The following is an 18,334-nucleotide window of genomic DNA, read 5'->3' on the forward strand; positions in this document are numbered from 1 at the left end:
TCTCAGGGAGCCATAACATCTAGTTTCCTGTCTGCTGCTGTATCAAAATATTCTGACTGAAGCAACCTAGAAGAGGAAAGGAATTTGGCTTACACTTCCAGGTCACAGCCCATCACTGAGAGGAGTCAAGGCAGGAGCTCATGGAAGGAGTTTGAAGCAGAAACCATGGAGGGTTGCTGGCTGCCAGCTCTCTCACAGGCTAGCTTGCTTAGAGCCCTGGACCACCTGCCTAGGAACGGTGCCACCCACAGTGGGCTGGGCCTTCCTATATCCATTAACCTGCAGGACAACCCCCCCACACGATAATATGATCCAGGTAATCTCTCAATGGAGATTTTCCCCTGAGACGACCTGAGGCTTTGTCAAGTTGATAAAGTTAAGCAAGGTAACATCTAAATATGAAAATCTTTCAGGAATGGAAAGCACAAATTCCCCAAGTTACATTTCATGCAAATGGGTCTCTTATTTCTGTTCCTTCCTTCTTAGACTCATGTATTCTACTTATTAAGGACATAGAAACATAGAAGGCAATTGAATTCGTTTGGGGGTATTTTTATCTTTTAAAAAATATTTATTAACTTATTATTTTATGTGTGGGAGTGCCTTCGCCTGTATGCACCTGTGTACACTATGTGCATGCTGGTGCCCATGGAAGCCAGAAAGGAACATCAGATCTCCTGTTGTGAGCTGCCATATGAGTTCCGGGAACTAAACCTGGGTCCTCTGCAAAAGCAGCCAGTGTTCTTAACCACGAAGCCATCCCTCCAGCCCACAATATTATATATAGTATATTAAATCTATAATATATGATATATACCACATAATCTCTTTTTTAAAGTAATTATTTTGTGGATTAGAAGAAAGAAATCCCAGACAGCTTCCCCCCTTTGATTATATCTTTGCTTTAATGGAGTAACATTTGAAAATAAGCAGGCATCTAGGAAACTGCAAAGCATTATGAGGCATTGAGACCAAAACGGTATGTTACTTGAGTGCTAAGTTTCTAACTATACAACGCACAGAATTTTTAGATAAAGAACATTCACTACTTGCCCATCAATCACATCCAATGGCCATAGCACAATAGAAGCCTTCACCGCAAACCATGTCACAGAGCCACCATATGAGGTCACTGTGTTCTATTTTATTTTAAATCATATGAAGGAGTATATCTGTAATTCACAATGCAAGTCCGGTTCCTGAACATTTTAGGTATGAAATGTTATTCATCAATTTGCTATTCAAATTGAATTTTTCAGAAACAGCATGGCTTTTTTAAGTTATTGTATAATAACTAAAGTGTACGTTAATTTCATAATGTTGATTCAATACACACATAAATGTGGATATTTTCCAGAACAATAAAGTAGATAAAAGGGTTAAGGCATAATTCCTTACGAATTAATGAGGAAAGGATACAGGATTTAAGAGTCTTTTCCAGGCATTTTAAATTTCTGTAAAACTCTTTATCCTGAGACTGATCATTTAAACGTGGTACACAAAGTATACTGAATACATTGTTCCGTGGGGGGTTGGGAACGGAAACGGTCACTTTCATACAATGAAATCTTCTACTTGCTCTTGGTTTTCCTCTGGGAGCATCCTGTCTAAAGGCCTATAGTTGTAATAGACAATATCGCTTTCATCCCTTGGCTGGTATTCCCATTCCATGTCAGTTGGAAAACCATTTCCTGAGCCGGAACCGGAACCGGAACCGGAACCGGAGCCGGAACCTGAACCAGAGCCTGAGCCGGAGCCGGACCCAGAGTAGTCTTCAGAAATAGGGAAGAAATCATTCGGGAATCTTCTCGTCCTGAAATACAAAGGGAAAAATGTAAAGTTCTACCCATAAATAGTATAATCTCAATATTTTAATAGAAATAAACTGGGTATGGAGTAGACTCAGATTATAGCAGCTTTTGGGTGGTGGGTGCAGCAGGATCAGAAGTTGAGTAGTCCTTGGATCCATAGTGAATTGTAGCCAGCTGCGTCTCCCTGAGCTTTCTCCAGAAACAAAACGAAAATGGGGTGTAGGGAGAGGCCAGGGGGAATAGGAGACAACATGGAAATAAATTTAGGCCGCAGTTGTTCAAATTCGAGGAGTTAAAACCCTCTTCAGTGCTTCAAAACAAAAAGGCAGGCTGAAGGGACGTTGGTTTAGGAGCTAATGCTGATCTTGCAGAGGATCTGGGTTTGGTTCCCAGCACCACACGGAGGCTCACAACCACCTGTCACTTCCGTTTCGGACACTTAGGACACTAGGACACCTGGCTTCCTCCGGCACCAAGCACCCACGGGGTGCATCACACACGCGCAGGCAAACACATGTGCACATAAAATAAAAACAGATAAATCTTTAATTAAAAAAAGCAGTGGATCAAGCCCTCCACTCCAGGTTTGCTTCTATTTGTCATTTTTGCCCAGTGCACACACGGACCCCACATTTACCCAAGGCAGACTCAGGGGAACAGCGTTTGTTGTTTATATCACGAACTTCAGAAATCCTGTGGTTTTTGTTTTGTTTTGTTTTGTTTTTTTTATATTTTTGTTTTTGTTGTTTGTTTGTGCTGTTGTTTTATTTTTCGAGATAGGGTTTCTCTCTGTGTAGCCCTGGCTCTGATCTGAAACTTGCTCTGTAAAGCAGGCTGACCTCGAACTCATAGACATCTACCTACCTCCCAAGTGCTGGTATTAAAGGTGTGTGCCACCACACCTGGAAAAGGTTATTAACCTTACCAGAATGGAAACATTAACTTTCCTCTCCCCCCCAAAATAAAACTTGATCCTGTTTTCACAAGCTGAAAGTCGGAAGCTGCCAGGGCTAAGTTAAGAGGGCTGGTTAGACACGCCTAGCTCATTTAATGAGCACACAAAAACCTGAACACAGAAATGCTACCACCCATCCTTGGCAAATCTGGACAGCAAAGCATCTTTGGCAAAAGTTGAGTTCAAGCCCAGAATGGTGGCACAAACGATTCATCTCTGCATATGTGAGACAGAGGCAAGGGGTGACACAAATCTGTACCTAAACTGCTCTAAATATCAAGACCCTGTCTCAAAAAAGGGGAGGGGGAAAGGTTGAACGTTACGGCCCGTGGGTCATTTTCTGCATGAAAATCACAAACCATAGACTGTAAAACTTATCAGAGTTACACCCAGTTGTGGGTACATTCAATAAATGTTATTTGTTGAACATTTGGTCTTTGTCATCACTGCCTGAGCTACAGCAGGGACAGAAAGGTGAGGTCCCTGATGCAGAAGTGAACAACTTAGTGGAAAAAACAGTTAGGAAAATGGTGGGTAGTGCAGAGAGGAAACGAACAAGTGTCACCAAATGTGCTCCAGGAGTAGTGTGCTTCAGCCTGCCGCCTCAGAGAGAGCTGGATGCAGACTGTCAGTAACTGACAACACAGACGGAACGGAAAGGTGTGGAACCAGCAAAGGTCACCTCGAGGAAACACTGTATTAAAGCTGAGCCAAAGGGGAAGCAGCTATGGAAACCCCACAGCCTGCACAAGGCAGATGGTAGAAGTCCACAGAAGGGACTGTTTCAAAGGGAGTGGTGGGTCATCACTTTGAAAGGCGGTGAAGAGGTCAAGTAACCTAAAAATAGAGACACAATCAATAGATGTGTGTCAATCACCAGGTCCTCGGGGTTGAGGGCAGCAGCAGAAATCTAACCTGGTGGGGGTGGGGACAGGAGTGCAAGAGCAAGCATAGACATCCCTTCTACAAAGTGCTGCTGTGCTAAGTATGGTGCCACACACCTTTAATCCCAGCCTTTGAGAGCCAGAGGCAGAGGCAGGTAGCTCAAGGCCAGCCTGGGTTACATAGCAAGTTCCAGGCCACCCAGGGCTATATGGTGAGTTGAGACCCAATTTAAAAAAATACGGTATAATAAGGTGCAGAGTGGGAAAACAGCTAGAGAGGGACAGTGTCAAGGGAGGGAGTCTATTCAAAGTCAGGAAGCTGAAGAGGATGCTAGATCTGGAAAGGCACCTGCAGAACGGAGTCTGAGACAGAGTATGGCGAAGAGAAGATCTCTGACTACTTAACACAAGGGAAGCTGCTTAAACATGGAGCAGCAGAGAAGCAATGTTAACAGGAGACAGCAAAGTAACCAGAGGTGACCAACTGCCACCTTCCCACGCTGGCCAGCAAGATGGCTCAGCACATACAGGTGCCTGCTGCCAAGCTTGGTGACAACAACTCACTCCTGTCCTCCGACCTCCACACAACGATGCGGCACGTTCATACGTGTAAATGCATGCACACAAGTGAACGACAAAGGTAGGCTGCTTCTGAGTTGCAGAAGACGACCTGCGACAAGGTATAGCCCCGCCTGGACTTGAATTTACAACCACCCTGACCTAGTTCACCCATGGAGAGGAGTGTGTCACCATGCCTAGCTGACCTTTGTCCCTAACAGTATTTTTTTTTTAATATGTCATTGTTTTTCCAGAACATGTCCACTGGCAAGTCATTCACAAAGTAAAACTGAATAAACAGTGTTGAGGAAGAGAAAAAAAATGAAGAAAAGCAAAACTGTTAACTTAGGTATTTAATAAATATGTTTCAGTTCAGTACTTGAAGTAGGACAGGGCTGGAGAGATGCCTCAGAGGTTAAGAACACTCTTAACCTCTTCTAAAGGTCCTGAGTTCAATTCCTGGTAACCAAATGGTGGCTCACAATCATTTATAATGAGGTCTGGTGCCCTCTTATGGCCTGCAGAATACTGTATACATAATAAATAAATAAATCTTTTTTTTTTTTAAACTAGAACATAGCTGGACATGGTGGCACATGCCTGTAATCCCAGCACTCTGGGAGGCAGAGGCAGGTGGCTCTCTGTGAGTTCAAGGTCAGCCTGGTCTACAAAGGGAGTCCAGGACAGCCAAGGCTACACAGAGAAACCCTGTCTCAAAAAAAAAAAAAAAAAAAAAAGACAGCTATGGTGGCACACACCTTTAATACCATCACTCAGAGACAGAGGTAGGCTGATCTTTGTAAGTTCAAGTCCAGCCTGGTCTACATAGCAAGTTCTGGGCTAGCCAAGGAAACAATAAAATCCTGTCTCAAAAAACAAAACAAAACAAAACAAAACAAAAAAAAAAACAAAACAAAAAAACAACTAACCCAATTTTAAAACTATATACAATCTTTTTCACTATATGTTGGAAAACTAGTTCCCAGGGTTTGTCCACCCACAAGAAAACCTTCCAAAAACATGGATGTGCCCATGTGTGTCGGCACAGTGCAGGCTTCAGCACATGTGACACACTTCTGCCTTATGTGAAGTAGAAAACAGAATTACCACAGCAGGAACCTGAAAAGAAATGCTTGCAACGCCTGTGTCATGAGACAGAGTCCACTTACAGAACAGGATCGGTCAGTGGAGGACCAATGTTGCTGGATTCATCAGCCATTAGGTCGAAGACCGGTCCCTTCTCCTCGATGCAGTTGGCAGAGACGCCATCAGGCTTGCAGCGTACCCACTGGTACCTGGCTCGCCGAGCAGGGTAACCTGTCCGAACAAGGAACCCACATGCCTGGTAAGAATCTCACACGGCTTCCTTAGAATGGGTTACACTCTGTCTCTAACAGTTAATGAAATGATTCTAAGCTTGGCAGCAGGACACCGGCAGTGCCTGTGACGGACATCCTCACTATCAGGGCACTTCTTCACCATACCAACCGGCTCACAAGTACCATGGGGCCAGGGAGGTGGTTCAGTGGGGAAAGGTGTCTGCTGCTGAGCCCACCAATCTGAGTTCAAGCCCCAGAATCCACATAATAGGAGGAGAGATCCAACAAGTTTTCCTCTGACATGCACACATACTCACACATGAGCACACCATACTAAACACACACACACAAACACACAGTGTGCAACTGTGCTTAACAGAGTAGCTTTGGGAATGAGCGGCTGGGCGAGGAGGCTCAGCTCTGCTAGAGGGTCAGTTTGGAAACCTTGACCTCCAAACTTGCACTCTAAACTGAAGTCCGGTGTTATCCTAAGTTTGTCACGAAAATTAAATAAGAAAATTCATATGAAGACCTTAAAATAGTGCCAGGCATTATAACAACTATTTAGTGACATTGACTTCTTCTGTATACAGGTTTGTGCCATATCCCAGGCTGTCCTAAACTCTTACTTCTTAGCCGGGCATGGTGGCACAAGCCTGTAATCCCAGCACACAGGGAGGCAGAGGCAGGCGGATCACTGTGAGTTCAAGGCCAGCCTGGTCTACAAAGTGAGTCCAGGACAGCCAAGACTACACAGAGAAACCCTGTCTCAAAAACTAAACAAACAAACCAACCTCTTATTTTTCTTTCCTTTTTTTTTTTTTTTGTTTGTTTTTTTTTTTTGTTTGTTTGTTTTGTTTTTTCGAGACAAAGTTTCTCTGTGTAGCCCTGGCTGTTCTGGAACTTACTCTGTAGACCAGGCTGGCCCGGAACTGATATTCTCCTGTGCTCCCTCCTGAGTGCTGGGATTAAAGGCGTGTGCCACCATAGTCCTATAGCTCTGGACCGTCCTGCCTCAGTATTGCCAGTGCTGGCATTACAAGTGTGTGCCGCCACCTGGCTCCCACACGGCATTCTTAAGAATGAAATGTGGATGAAGCTCATCTTCTTTCTCTGTGCTCAGAATCCCTAGGAACACAGCTCCTCTGCTCACAGATGGACAGAGCTCAGAGTCCCCTGCCACCTCCCTTGGATTTTTGTTGTTGTTGTACTGTTTTGTATTTTTAGACAGCATCTCACACTGTAACCATGGCTGGCCTGGAAATTGCTAGGAAAACCTGGTTGGCATGGAACCTGTGGAGATCTTCCAGCCTCTGCCTCCCAGCTTTGCTTCAAATGCCTGGATTGCGGGTGCACGCCACCATTAAGAGCCGTGAGATGTGTGATGAGGCTGAAGTGGCCAGGAAGAAATGCCATGCCACCTTTGAGTGGCGCATCTTCTTCCTATCCAAGGACACGCTTTGCAAACCAGCGCCGCTCATAACCACCCAGTGAGAGGAGCACGCCTAGAATTCTTGTGAAGGAGGGAGTGTAGTATGGCAGCCCGGGGTGGAAGAGAAGGACACATTCAGATAAATGGCCATCACTTGTTGCAGGATATGGACCAAATGGAAATGAATGCTCTAGAAAAAAAAATGTACAACACAGGGAACATTCCATTTTTCCTGGGGATATAGTTCAACGGTAGAAAGTGTGCTTAGCATGTGCCAGCCCCCAGGTTCCATCTACTGCGCCTCCAATTAATTTTTAAAAATGTATGAGTGTGTGCATCCTCTCAACAAGCACTTTTAACTGATGAGCCATCTCTCCAGCCCATATCTTAAAATTTTAAGTCCTTAAGAGAAAAGAGAAAGCAGATCAGCACTTTGTACATACCCCAGTTTCAACAGCATCAAAGGAAGGGGAGAGAAAATACACAAAAAGGGACCATGGGAGTAGAATCTGGTTAGTTTTAGAAAGTTTTCTAAACTGGTGTGACAACATTCCACTGAGATACAAGCATCTAAAAGACTCTAATATAGGGCTGGAGAGATGGCTTAGTGGTTAAGATGATGGCTCACTGTTCTTGCAGAGGATCCAGAACCAACACAGAGGCTCCCAACCTCCACTAACTGCAGTAGCAGGGGATCAGCGCCCTCCTGTGGCCTCTCCAGGCAGGAGGCATGCACGCTGTGCCAACTTACGTGCAACCTAAAGCACTCATACACACAAAAAAGGAAAGAGATACGAAGTTGTCGTAAAAAGAAAAGCTAGGTTCTTGGAATGGTTCTTAGACTGTGGTCACAGCTTTCCAAATGCTGGTCTCCCCGATGAGGAGGACAACACTGATCCATTTCTGGCCTGGAGGGAGACCCGGCCACCCCTTGGTACCGCTCTGGTTTTCAGTTTATGGTGTTTCAAACGTGGACCACATTGTGTCAATGAGCTCCTGATGCGAATGGGATAAAAGTTCGTAAAGCCGGATAAGACTGTGCATACGGCCAATGTTCAACACATTTTAAGGCTTTTTCTCTCTTGATGTTTTCCTGAGGGATCTAGTGCTCTCTCTCTCTCTCTCTCTCTCTCTCACACACACACACACACACACACACACACACACACACACACACAGAAGCAGCTGGGCTCGATGGCTCATGCCTGTAACTGCAACACTCAGGAAGCAGAAGCAGGTGGATTGCTGTGAGTTCAAAGCCAGCCTGGTCTACAAAACCAGTCAAGGACAGCCAAGGCTACATACAGAGACCATGTATCGAAAAACCAAAACTTAAAAATTAAAAATAAAGAGCAGCCTGTTGTCCAGCAGAGGGCGATGTCGCCCACCTCAGCTGGCCACACCAGCCCCATCTAATTAAAAACAAAGCCAACTCCATCTACCCCCCCCCCCCCCATCAACATCTCAGTGGCATTGGCTTTCCTTTTTGCTTCCTTTCTTTTTTTTTAATTTTTTATTAATTACACTTTATTCATTTTGTATCCCCCATAAGCCCCTCCCTCCTCCCCGCTTCCTTTCTTTTTCAGCAACCATATTTTTGTTTAAAAAATGTAAAAATCATCATTATTATTTTCTAGACAGAGTTTCTTTGTGTAGCCCTGGCTGTCCTGGTACTCACACTGCAGACCAGGCTGGCTTCGAACTCACATGCCTCTGCCTCCCAAGTGCTGGGATTCAAGGCATGTGCCACCACACCTGGCTATCATGTAAAAATTAAGTACATGTTGCTTGGACATATTAAAATATCATTTAACCATGATATTTTCGAGAAACCCTGTCTTGAAAAACCAAATATATACATATATATTTAACATATAATCAATATTAAAGTTATGAAAGAGATGTTTTATACTGTTTTAAACCAACTCTTCCAAACTGTGCACATTTTGAAATCACATGTCAATCTAAACTCAGCATACTTCTTCCTTCCTTCCTGTTTTGTTTTGTTTTGTTTTGTTTCGGTGTTTCAAGACAGGGTTTCTCTGTGTAGCCCTGACCAGGCTGACCTTGAGCTCGAAAATTTGCCTGCCTCTGCCTCCCAAATGCAGAGATTAATCAAGTGAGCCACCAGCTGACTCAGCATATTTCAGGGATTCAGTGGCCACAGGTGGCCACTGGCTGCTGGACAGGATAGGCAGTCACCTGTGCAAGTGACTGATGCCCTGAAAAAACACAAGCCTGGTTAGAAAGTTCTGCTGTAAAGCTAACGGCATGTTTTCACTTCCTCTACAGGGTCAAGATCAAACCCAGGCTTCATGCTTCTTCATCGCTCTGAGCAGCACCTCCAGCCCATCAAACGAGAGGGTGTCCCGGTCAAACGGCCGCATCTTTCCACCAGTGAAAAGGAAAACAAAAACTGTAACTTCGGCAGATTAGCAAAACATTTCTGAAATGCAAAGGTCTCCCAGAAGTCAAACTATTTGGGAGGCAGAAAAGTTTTCCAAAAGCTGGTGATGATGGTTACACAAGCTATGAGACCCTGTCTAAAAGTAAATAAGTCAGCTGGGCGGTGGTGGTGGTGGTGTACACCTTTGATCCCAGCACTTGGAAGGTCGAAGTAGGCAGATCTCTTGAGTTGGAGGTCAGGCTGGTCTACAGTGAGTTCCAGGACAGTCAGGGTTACACAGAGAAACCCTGTTTCAAAAAATAAAAAAACAAGTGGGGCCTGTAATCCCAGCACTGGAGAGGAAGAGATAGGCAGATCTCTTGAGTTCAAGGCCAGCCTAGTCTACAAAGTGAATCCAGGATAACCAAGGTTACACAGAGAAACCCTGTCTTGAAAAGAAAAACAAAACAAATAATAATAGTAGTAGCAGTAGTAACGATGATGATGATGATGATGATGATGATGATGATAATGATGATGATGATGATGATAATGATGATGATGATGATGATAATGAGGAGGAGGTGGAGGAGAAGAAATCAAAACCAGGCCACTTGCAAATGCCTGTGATCCCAGTACTTGAGAAGAGTAGAAAGATGGCCACAAATTCAAGGCCAGTCCCGTCTACATAGCAGGTTCAAAGTTAGCCAGGGACCCATGGTGTGATTCCATCTCAAGACAACAAATAAACAAAGGACAGGCGCAGGTTCTAAAGAGCTTGCTTTGCTTGCACAAGGACTTGAGTTTTACAAGAACCCACAAAGGTGAGGCCTGGCTATATACTTTATTTGTAATTCATCTTTATTTCATGTGCATTGATGTTTTACCTGCATGTCTGTCTGTGTGAGGATGTCAGAGCCTCTGGAACGGGAGGTGTGGACAGTGTGAGCTGCCTTGTGGGTGCTGGGAACTGAAACCAGCTCCTCTGGAAGAGCAGCTAATGCTCTTAACCAATGAACCAACCCTCCAGCCCCAGATGTATACACTTTCAATCCCAGCAATGGGGCTCACTGCCAGCCAGTCTAGCCTAATTGTTGAGCTCCAGGCAAATGAAAGACACACTCTCTCTGTGTCTCTCTTTCTGTCTCTCCCTCTCATTTTCAAAACAGGGTCTCACTGTGTAGTCTTGGCTGTTCATGGAACTCTCTCTGTAGATCAGGCTGGCCTTGATTTGAACTCACAGAGATCCACCTGCCTCTGCCTCCCAAGTGCTGGGATTAAAGGTGTGTGCCACCACTGCCTGGCAAAAGACCCCATTCTAAAGGAGGACAGTGCCCTGCTGATGACACTGAGGTGGTCATGTGGCCTTTCCGTGTGTGAGCACATGCTCACACGCTCATAACAGAGCAAATAAAAGAAGAAAGAAATCAAAAGGAGAAGTTGTCCCATCCTAAAATCCACCCAGTTTTTAAGCCGAAGAAATTAAAGGTACATTAAGATAAAGAACAGTCACAAAAAACAAATTCCTGACATAGCTACTCCTGTGTGAAGACACACAGTTCTGGCCCCTGAAGCTCCGAGGGTGTCTGGAATTTATCCTGCTTGAGAAACAACAAATCTCTAATGATCATCACTGTTTGTTTTGTTGTTTTTTATTATACGATGTGCTTGTATGTGTGTTCATGTCTTGGGGATCAAAATCAGGTCATCAGGTTTATGGCTATGATCTTCACTCACTGGGCCACATTGCCAGCCATTTAAAAACTCTATTAACTTTCTTCATATAACATATTTTGATAATATTCTTTTCCCTCCCTCAGCTCCTCCTTACCTTCTTACCCATCCAACTTCGCCTCTCTCTCTCTCTCTCTCTCTTTCTCTCTCTCTCTCTCATTTTTGCTCTCACTCTCTCAGTCTCTCTCTGTTTCTCTCCATGATCTCCCTATGTAACCTTGGCTGGCCTGGAACTCACTAGGCAGGCCAGGCTGCCCTCAAAAATCATAAAAGTCTACTTGCCCCTGACCCCAAGATGCTGAGACTAAAGGTGTGTGCCACACAGCCAGCCATTTTATCTTTTTTAAAAAGATTTATTTATTTATTATTTATACAGTATTCTGCCTGCAAAACAGAAGGGGGCACCAGCTTTCAGTATAGATGGTTGTGAGCCATGTGGTTGCTGGGAACTGAACTCAGGACCTTTCGGCAGAACAGACAGTGCTCTTAACCTCTGAGCCGTCTCTCCAGCCCACCATCTTATCTTTTGGAGATAAAGTCTCCTTATATAACTCAGGCTAGCTAAGAATTTACAATCCTTCCTCTGCCTCCAGAGTGCTGGAATTATAGGAACACACTACCATGTAATGATAATCATAATGAGATTCATAATCATAATTTCAAATGAGAGAGAGTCCACACATGGACAGAAACATTCTCCTCCTTGAAGGTCCCGCTCATGGAGGACCTGCTGGCTGGCGGAATCTAAGGGAGCACCTTCCTCCTGCCTCCATGCCCTCTGCACACACACTCACTAGCTCTGCCTCACTAAATGCTTCTTGTGAGGACACAAACAGGGCAACCCTCCCAAGCAGGCCTTCCATCTCTTCCACTGCCTTCCAAGCCTCCCACCAGATTGCAATTTAACTAATTTCCTATTCTCTTGTTATTCTGTCTTTTATTTATTTATTTGTTTGTTTGTTTGTTTATTTATTTCCTGAGGACTGAACCCAGGGTCTTGGGCTTGCTAAGCAAGTGCTCTACCACTGAGCTAAATCCCCAACCCCTAATTTCTTACTCTTATTGGAACCTTGCTATGGAAGATGAGAAGAATTTAAGTAGAAATTATCAAAGGGGGAAGGAAAAATGCAAAAATGCAAAAAAAAAAAAAAAAAAGACTTCTGATTCATTAAAAAAAAAAAAAAGTAGCGTTCAGACAGCCACTATTATCTGTATTGGAGCTACTTCCTATTAGCCTATCAGCTCTACAAGATGTGCCAGTTTCCCCCTCTCTGACAGGCTATAAAAAGCTCCCAGCTTACTTTCAGTTTGCCCTCACCTCTACAGGAAACACAGCAAAGGCTTCAGTAAGAAACGTTTTTGTTTTAAATTAAAAAAAAAAACTAAAAATAAAAAAATTGGGGCCAGATCTTTAATCCCAGCACTCAGGGAGGCACAGGCAGGCGGATCTCTGTAAGTTCAAGGCCAGCCTGGTCTACAAAGAGAGTTCAGGACAGCCAAGGCTAGATAGAGGAACCCTGTCTCAAAAAACAAAAAAACAAACAAACAAACAAAAAACTCGGGGGGGGGGTGCTGGAGATGAAGAAGTAGCTCTGTGGTTAAGAGTACTGGCTGCTCTTGCAGGACCTGGGTTCAGTTCCCAGCATCTAGTTGGCAGCTCACAACTGTCTGTAACTCCTGTTCCAGGGAATCCAACAGGAGATCCATCACCCTCTTCTAGCCTTCCTGGGCACCTGGTGCATAGACACATGTACAGGCAAAATCCCCTTGTACATACAATAAAATAATAATAAAAAATTAAAGGACAGTGTTTCTGATCTTCAATTTGTCTAGAAACTTAATTCTGACTTTAAAACTGAAAGACTTACTAGTTCACTCTGACGGACCTTGCGCAAAATGCAGGCATATTTGGCAAGGCCTTGATGTAAGGACCACGTAAGGCAGAAACCGTCACTTAGAGTTAGTTCACCTTATCACAATCTCTCCTCGTGGCCAAAGTGATGGTTGTTACTGGGCAGCGATTGTGAAATCACCTTACCAACAGCTATGCCCATTCAGGGAACCTGGTATCTTTCCTGTGAGTGTGGGGGTCTAGCCTCAGCCCCTTGACCGCACCTGCTCAAGCATTTTCCATTTTGTCTCTTTGTGAGTATTTGTTTTCCTTGGGACAGGCTTTCATTCAGCCAGAGCTTAAGCAGCTGGGGATGACCTTGAATGCTGGTTCTCTTGCCTCCACCTCCTAATTGTTACATGGGCATTAAGAAATATAAACGAATAAAAAGGTAGCACGATGCAGGAATCCCGGGCCTCATCAACAATTCCCTGGAACCTATACTAAACAAATTAGCCATCATTCCTATCACCCACACCCATCGCCAAGTTTCCCTGTGCTTAGCACACCATTTTACATCATGATTTTAGTTGGGTTTGTAGAAATAAGTATGTTGTAGGAATGCTTTACATATAAGCGAGATTTGCTTTATGTGAACTCCTAACCTACAAGCACCTCCAATATGACATATGGTCCCTGATGACGAAGTTAAAATAGGACCATTAGGGTGGCCCTTGTCCAAAGACAAGGATAACAGGGTGTGTGGAAGGGGCTGGGTGAAGACACAGGCACCAATATAAGAGAAAGGTGTCAGAATGAACCCAACATTGCCAACACTGGGATCTTGGATTTTACTCTGATACTGTGAGGAAAATAAATGTGTTACTTTTTCCTATTTGGCTTTTGGAAACATCTTCTTTGTGTAGCTCTGGCTGTCCTGGAACTAGCTCTGTAGCCCAGGCTGGCCTTGAACTCAGTGATTCCCCTGCCTCTGCCTCCCGAGTGCTGGGATTAAAGCTATGTGTGCCATCACCACCCAGCTAAATTTCTGTCGTTTAAGCTACCTGCTCTATGGTGTTTTGTTATGGAAATCAAAGAAAACTGATAAATGAACTTAAGATCAACGAGCTAAAAGCCTGGTACATCTGATCATTCAAACCGGAAAGCTACAGACATACTGATCCTTAAACCTTTTTTTTTTTTTTTTTAAGATAAGGAGAGGTCTGGGGATGTGGTTGAGTTGGTAGGATGCTGGTGTAGCATACACAAAGGTCTGGATTTGGTTCCCAGAACTCTGTAAACTAGGCACGGTAGCAGAGGTACAGAATTCTAGCATTTGGGAAGCAGAATTAGAGGCTCAAGGCCATCTTTTGCTAATAATGAGTTCAAGGCCAGCCTGGGCTAAAGTGATTTGAAGCCCTGTGTTGAAAGAAAGAAAGAGAGAAAGAAAGCAAGAAAGATAAAGAAAAAAGAAAAAGAAGGAAGGAAGAAAGGAAAGAGAGAGAAAGAAAGAAAGAAAGAAAGAAGGAAAGAAGGAAAGAAAGGAAGAAAGAAAGAGAGAGAGAGAAAAAGAAAGAAAGAAAAAAAGAAGGAAAGAAAGGAAGGAGACAGGAAGGGGTGCCATTGATTCATACCTGTAACCACACAGAGGTATGGCAAGCAGTGTCGCTGCTGCTGAGTAGCCGCTGTACCAATAATTCACAGCCACGCACCCATTTCCCTTTACGTTCAAATATGAGCATCAGGTTTTGAGCCAAGAGCCCCTTGGAAACACCCTAGATTTTTGGTTCATTCATTGTCTCCTTTCTTCAATTCCCTTTCCAACTGAGAGCTAAAGCGACAAGCAGGAATCATAACACTTGCACCCTCCCCATGCTTTTTTTTTTTTTTTTTTTTTTTTTCTTTTTTGAGGTATGTAGCTCTGGCTGTCCTGGAACTATGCAGACCAGGCTGACCTTAAACTCATGGAGTTTCCCCTGCCTCTGCCTCTTAGTGCTGTGTAAGCCACCCAACTTGGTTCCTTCTTCCTTCTTGATAAAGATGAAATGTGCACGGTTTTGTTTCCAGTCTAGCTTTACCATCTAGTTACAATCAGTGTGACGTTTCTGGGAGCTTTTGCAACTGAAAGGTTTACATACAGGTCTCCGGTAGAGATGAGCCCAGAGCCAGCCGGGGTCGTCCGTGTGCCACACATGGGGAATTCACAGTCCCTGTCAGAGCACTTGGGGACTCGTTACAGCAAGCCAAAGGTTTCCCCCTAAAGGATCTGAAAACTTTCACTCTGTGTCAAAGAGAGAGCTGCGGCTCAGGCTCGGTGGTGGAGAACTGGACATGCAGGTGGGAGGCCCCCGGACATGCAGGTAGGAGGCCCCCGGACATGCAGGTAGGAGGCCCCTGGACATGCAAGAGGCCCTGGGTGTAGGCTCCAGCATCACAGAGCTGCTGTAAATAGAAACAAGGCTTGGCAAGATCGCTTCCTGTTTTCCTCCAGCGTTAGCGTAACCAGATAAAAATGAGTTTATAAACTTCCAGTCTATACGGGATTTCTGAGATTACCTGTGAGATTTCATTTCAACCGGAAGTAAGAACACCATAGCTAGGAGTCACTGCGAAGAAGCGGCCCCAGGAGTATGTCACGGTGACTCAACGTTTCCTTTACCATTTGAGGGAACTTTGTGTTTCTCAGCCGTGAACCCTGTTGCCTATTTATCAGGCCATGACCTTCCGCCTCGTTTAGACGTAATTCCTTATATATCAAAGAAGGAGACATGGTACCTTTTTTTTCTCTTTAAACAAACTTTTCATTTTCATGTTCTTCTTAGGAAAAGTTTTGGGTTGATTCTGTGTGACTAAACAGCCCTAATGACAGTCAGACCTAAGGAGAGGTTTTCAGATGGGCTCGTCTCTAAACAAGAGCCACAAACGCTAACATTCTTTGGGCTGTCTTTAAAATAGTTCTTTGGGTTAGTGTCAGCTATGCCTAGCCAAAATTGAATGTTTGGTAAGACCCGAGCTTAAGAAGAATAAGGGTGGGGATAAGGGTGGGGAAAAAAACTAACTTCACTTTCCAATTTTTTTTTTTTTTAAAGCCTCTCCCACCATTAAGATAACAGTGCACTCTGAACGCATTCTAAGTTGGAGCCAGCGTGGCAAGATCCACCTGCTATCCCCGTATTTGGGAGGTAGAGGCAAAAGGACCAGAAAGGCCAGGCCATCCGCCCATACAGTAAGTTGAAGACCAGCTTACACTACATGAGACCCTACCTTACCATGAAACAAAGATGGAATTCATGCAGACAGCGCCAAGATAGGATGCTATTCTAGAACATTCCCAAGTGCTATCATCTCCATCCATCAGTCACTTGGGTAATTTTCTGCTTACTTCTTGAACTCTTAATGAATAAACCACGCATCTTCATCAAAAAATAAGAGCACTTTTTAGTCATTTCGATCGTTTTTAAGGCTCCCACTTGCTTTACAGTTTAATTTTTTTTAAGACCAGACTCAAATCCTCCTTTCCCACAATAAAACTTCCTGCACTTTCAAACGAAGACAGTCCCTTTGCTCGGGATGCTAGTGCCTTCACAGCAGAGAACAGAGGAGTGAAATTCCCGAGTCTTACCTTGAACTGAAGATCCCCAAACCAGGATGAAGGCGAGAGCCAGGACAAGCCTGCTGCCCACGAGGACCTGCCGCATCCTGACCAGCTCAGCCCAGCACGCCAGCCTCTCGATTAGCAAATGCAGCAGGGTGCTCTCTCTGTCCCTTTTAGAAAAAGGTTCCAAAACCTCAGACCCTGCCCAAGAACACACGTCACAGTTTCCTGAACAAATAGAAAGAGATCCACATCAACACCCAGAAAGAAGAAGAAAGAAAGCTGCAAAAAACAGCCATTCCTACCCATGATGAAACTCCTCCGGACTCTCCCCACGCTTTTGCTGTTGTAGGCTTTTTGGTTTGGTTTTGTTTTGAATTGGGTTTTCTTGTTTCGTATTTGTTTTTTTCCAAAAAGAGTTTTGCCGTTTGTCATTTCATTTTCATGTTTAAAATGTTTTTTTTTTTTTAAATAAGTTTTTCCCGTCACAAAAGCCAAATCAGCATTCAGAAGAACACCTCTTTCTTTTTTCTTTCTTTCTTTTTTTTCCCCCCTTCCTTCTTCAGGTAACAATCTAAAAAATGAGAACTCAGCTGTTTGAAGCTGATGCAATAAGCGTTCGGGTACCACTAGCACATTGCACATCAAAGAGAAGCCTGGCTCAATGAATCAGGCTCAAGCAGGCAATCTTCCAGGTTGGTTTCTCAGCTACTAGGATGAGTGGTCTCCGGTAACATTCCGTTTCATCTTGGACTCAGTATTTTCTTTTTCTTTTTTCTTTTTCCAGACAGAGTTTCTCTGTGTAGCCTTGGCCACCCCGGATTTCACTTTGTAGGCGAGGCTGGCCTCGAACTCACAGAGATCCACCTGCTTCTGCCTCGCTGTAGGCACGCACACCACACTCAGCAAGAACTCAGTATTTTCACTGGATCCCTGGCTTTCCTCTACCTCACAAATAGGTGAGGACTTTGGGTTGAAAAATAAAAGATTAAAAAACGGTGATAAGTAAATAATATTTAGCATTCTCTACCCCTTTACCGCAGCTGCTTCCCAGAGGTTGATTCCATGCTTGTTTTCATCCTTTCTCCTGTTTTGTTTGTTTACTTTGGCAATTGTGTTGTTTGTCTGTCTGTCTGTCTGTCTGTTTGGATCTTTCTGGCCCTGAGTAAGGCAGAAATCAGGAACAAGGGCAGGTTCCCCTCTCAGAGGGCCATGGGGCATGAAAACACAGGACACGCACACACACTCCTGTGCATAAAGGAGTTGCTTTTCCCTGGTCCTGGGGAGAGGGCAGAGCTTTGGAGCATGGCCACTCTGTACCGATCCCACAGCAAGGTGGTTTCTACCCTGCCTTTACCCAGGCAGCTTTCCCCTTCTTTGCTTTGAAGACACAACCACTCTCCATTTCAGGGTGCCTGTTCCTGGCTGCTCAGACTCTTGCCCACTTTCCATTTCATGCTCCCACCCCTTGGCTATCCCTTTGATGGGAGGGAGGAGTTTCCCTTCCCTTGTTTTGGGCTTCCTGCTGATTCCTTACAGTTTCCTGCTGAGGACAGGCCTCAGAATCCAATAGCCCAGGAGCCCTGATAGAGATAATAGCACACAGCGTCCTCTCCTCAGAAACCCCTCAGAGCCAGGGACTCCTCAGCCGGAGTAACCGAACTGCACACAGACCCAGCACGTGGCCTGTGTGGAATATTAGCATAGCATTGGTTAGAATTCCAGTTATCTGTCACTGTCCCTTTCTTCCCTGAGTTGCTTTGTTTATTACAGCAACAGAAAGAAAACCCGAAGAAACAGAAATTGTACCTGAAAATGATCTTTGGGGG

At 44.4% G+C, this 18,334-nt stretch overlaps 1 protein-coding gene across 1 annotated transcript in view; it reads right to left on the bottom strand.

Moving 5' to 3' along the window:
• Positions 1–886: 886 nt before the first annotated feature.
• Positions 887–18,334, bottom strand: part of Srgn (serglycin) — a 32,762-nt gene continuing 15,314 nt past the window's right edge. Inside the window, exons 2-4 of the mRNA XM_055598917.1 lie at positions 16,533–16,733; positions 5,378–5,525; positions 887–1,813 (exon numbers count right to left, since the gene is read on the bottom strand). Of these exons, the coding sequence (XP_055454892.1) occupies positions 1,555–1,813; positions 5,378–5,525; positions 16,533–16,608 (483 nt within the window). The 5' untranslated portion in view covers positions 16,609–16,733 and the 3' untranslated portion in view covers positions 887–1,554. The remainder of the gene's footprint in view (positions 1,814–5,377; positions 5,526–16,532; positions 16,734–18,334) is intronic.

The sequence above is a fragment of the Psammomys obesus genome, unplaced genomic scaffold (assembly GCF_907164565.1).
Source record: "Psammomys obesus unplaced genomic scaffold, mPsaObe1.curated_primary_1811, whole genome shotgun sequence".
Taxonomy (NCBI): Eukaryota; Metazoa; Chordata; class Mammalia; order Rodentia; family Muridae; genus Psammomys; species Psammomys obesus.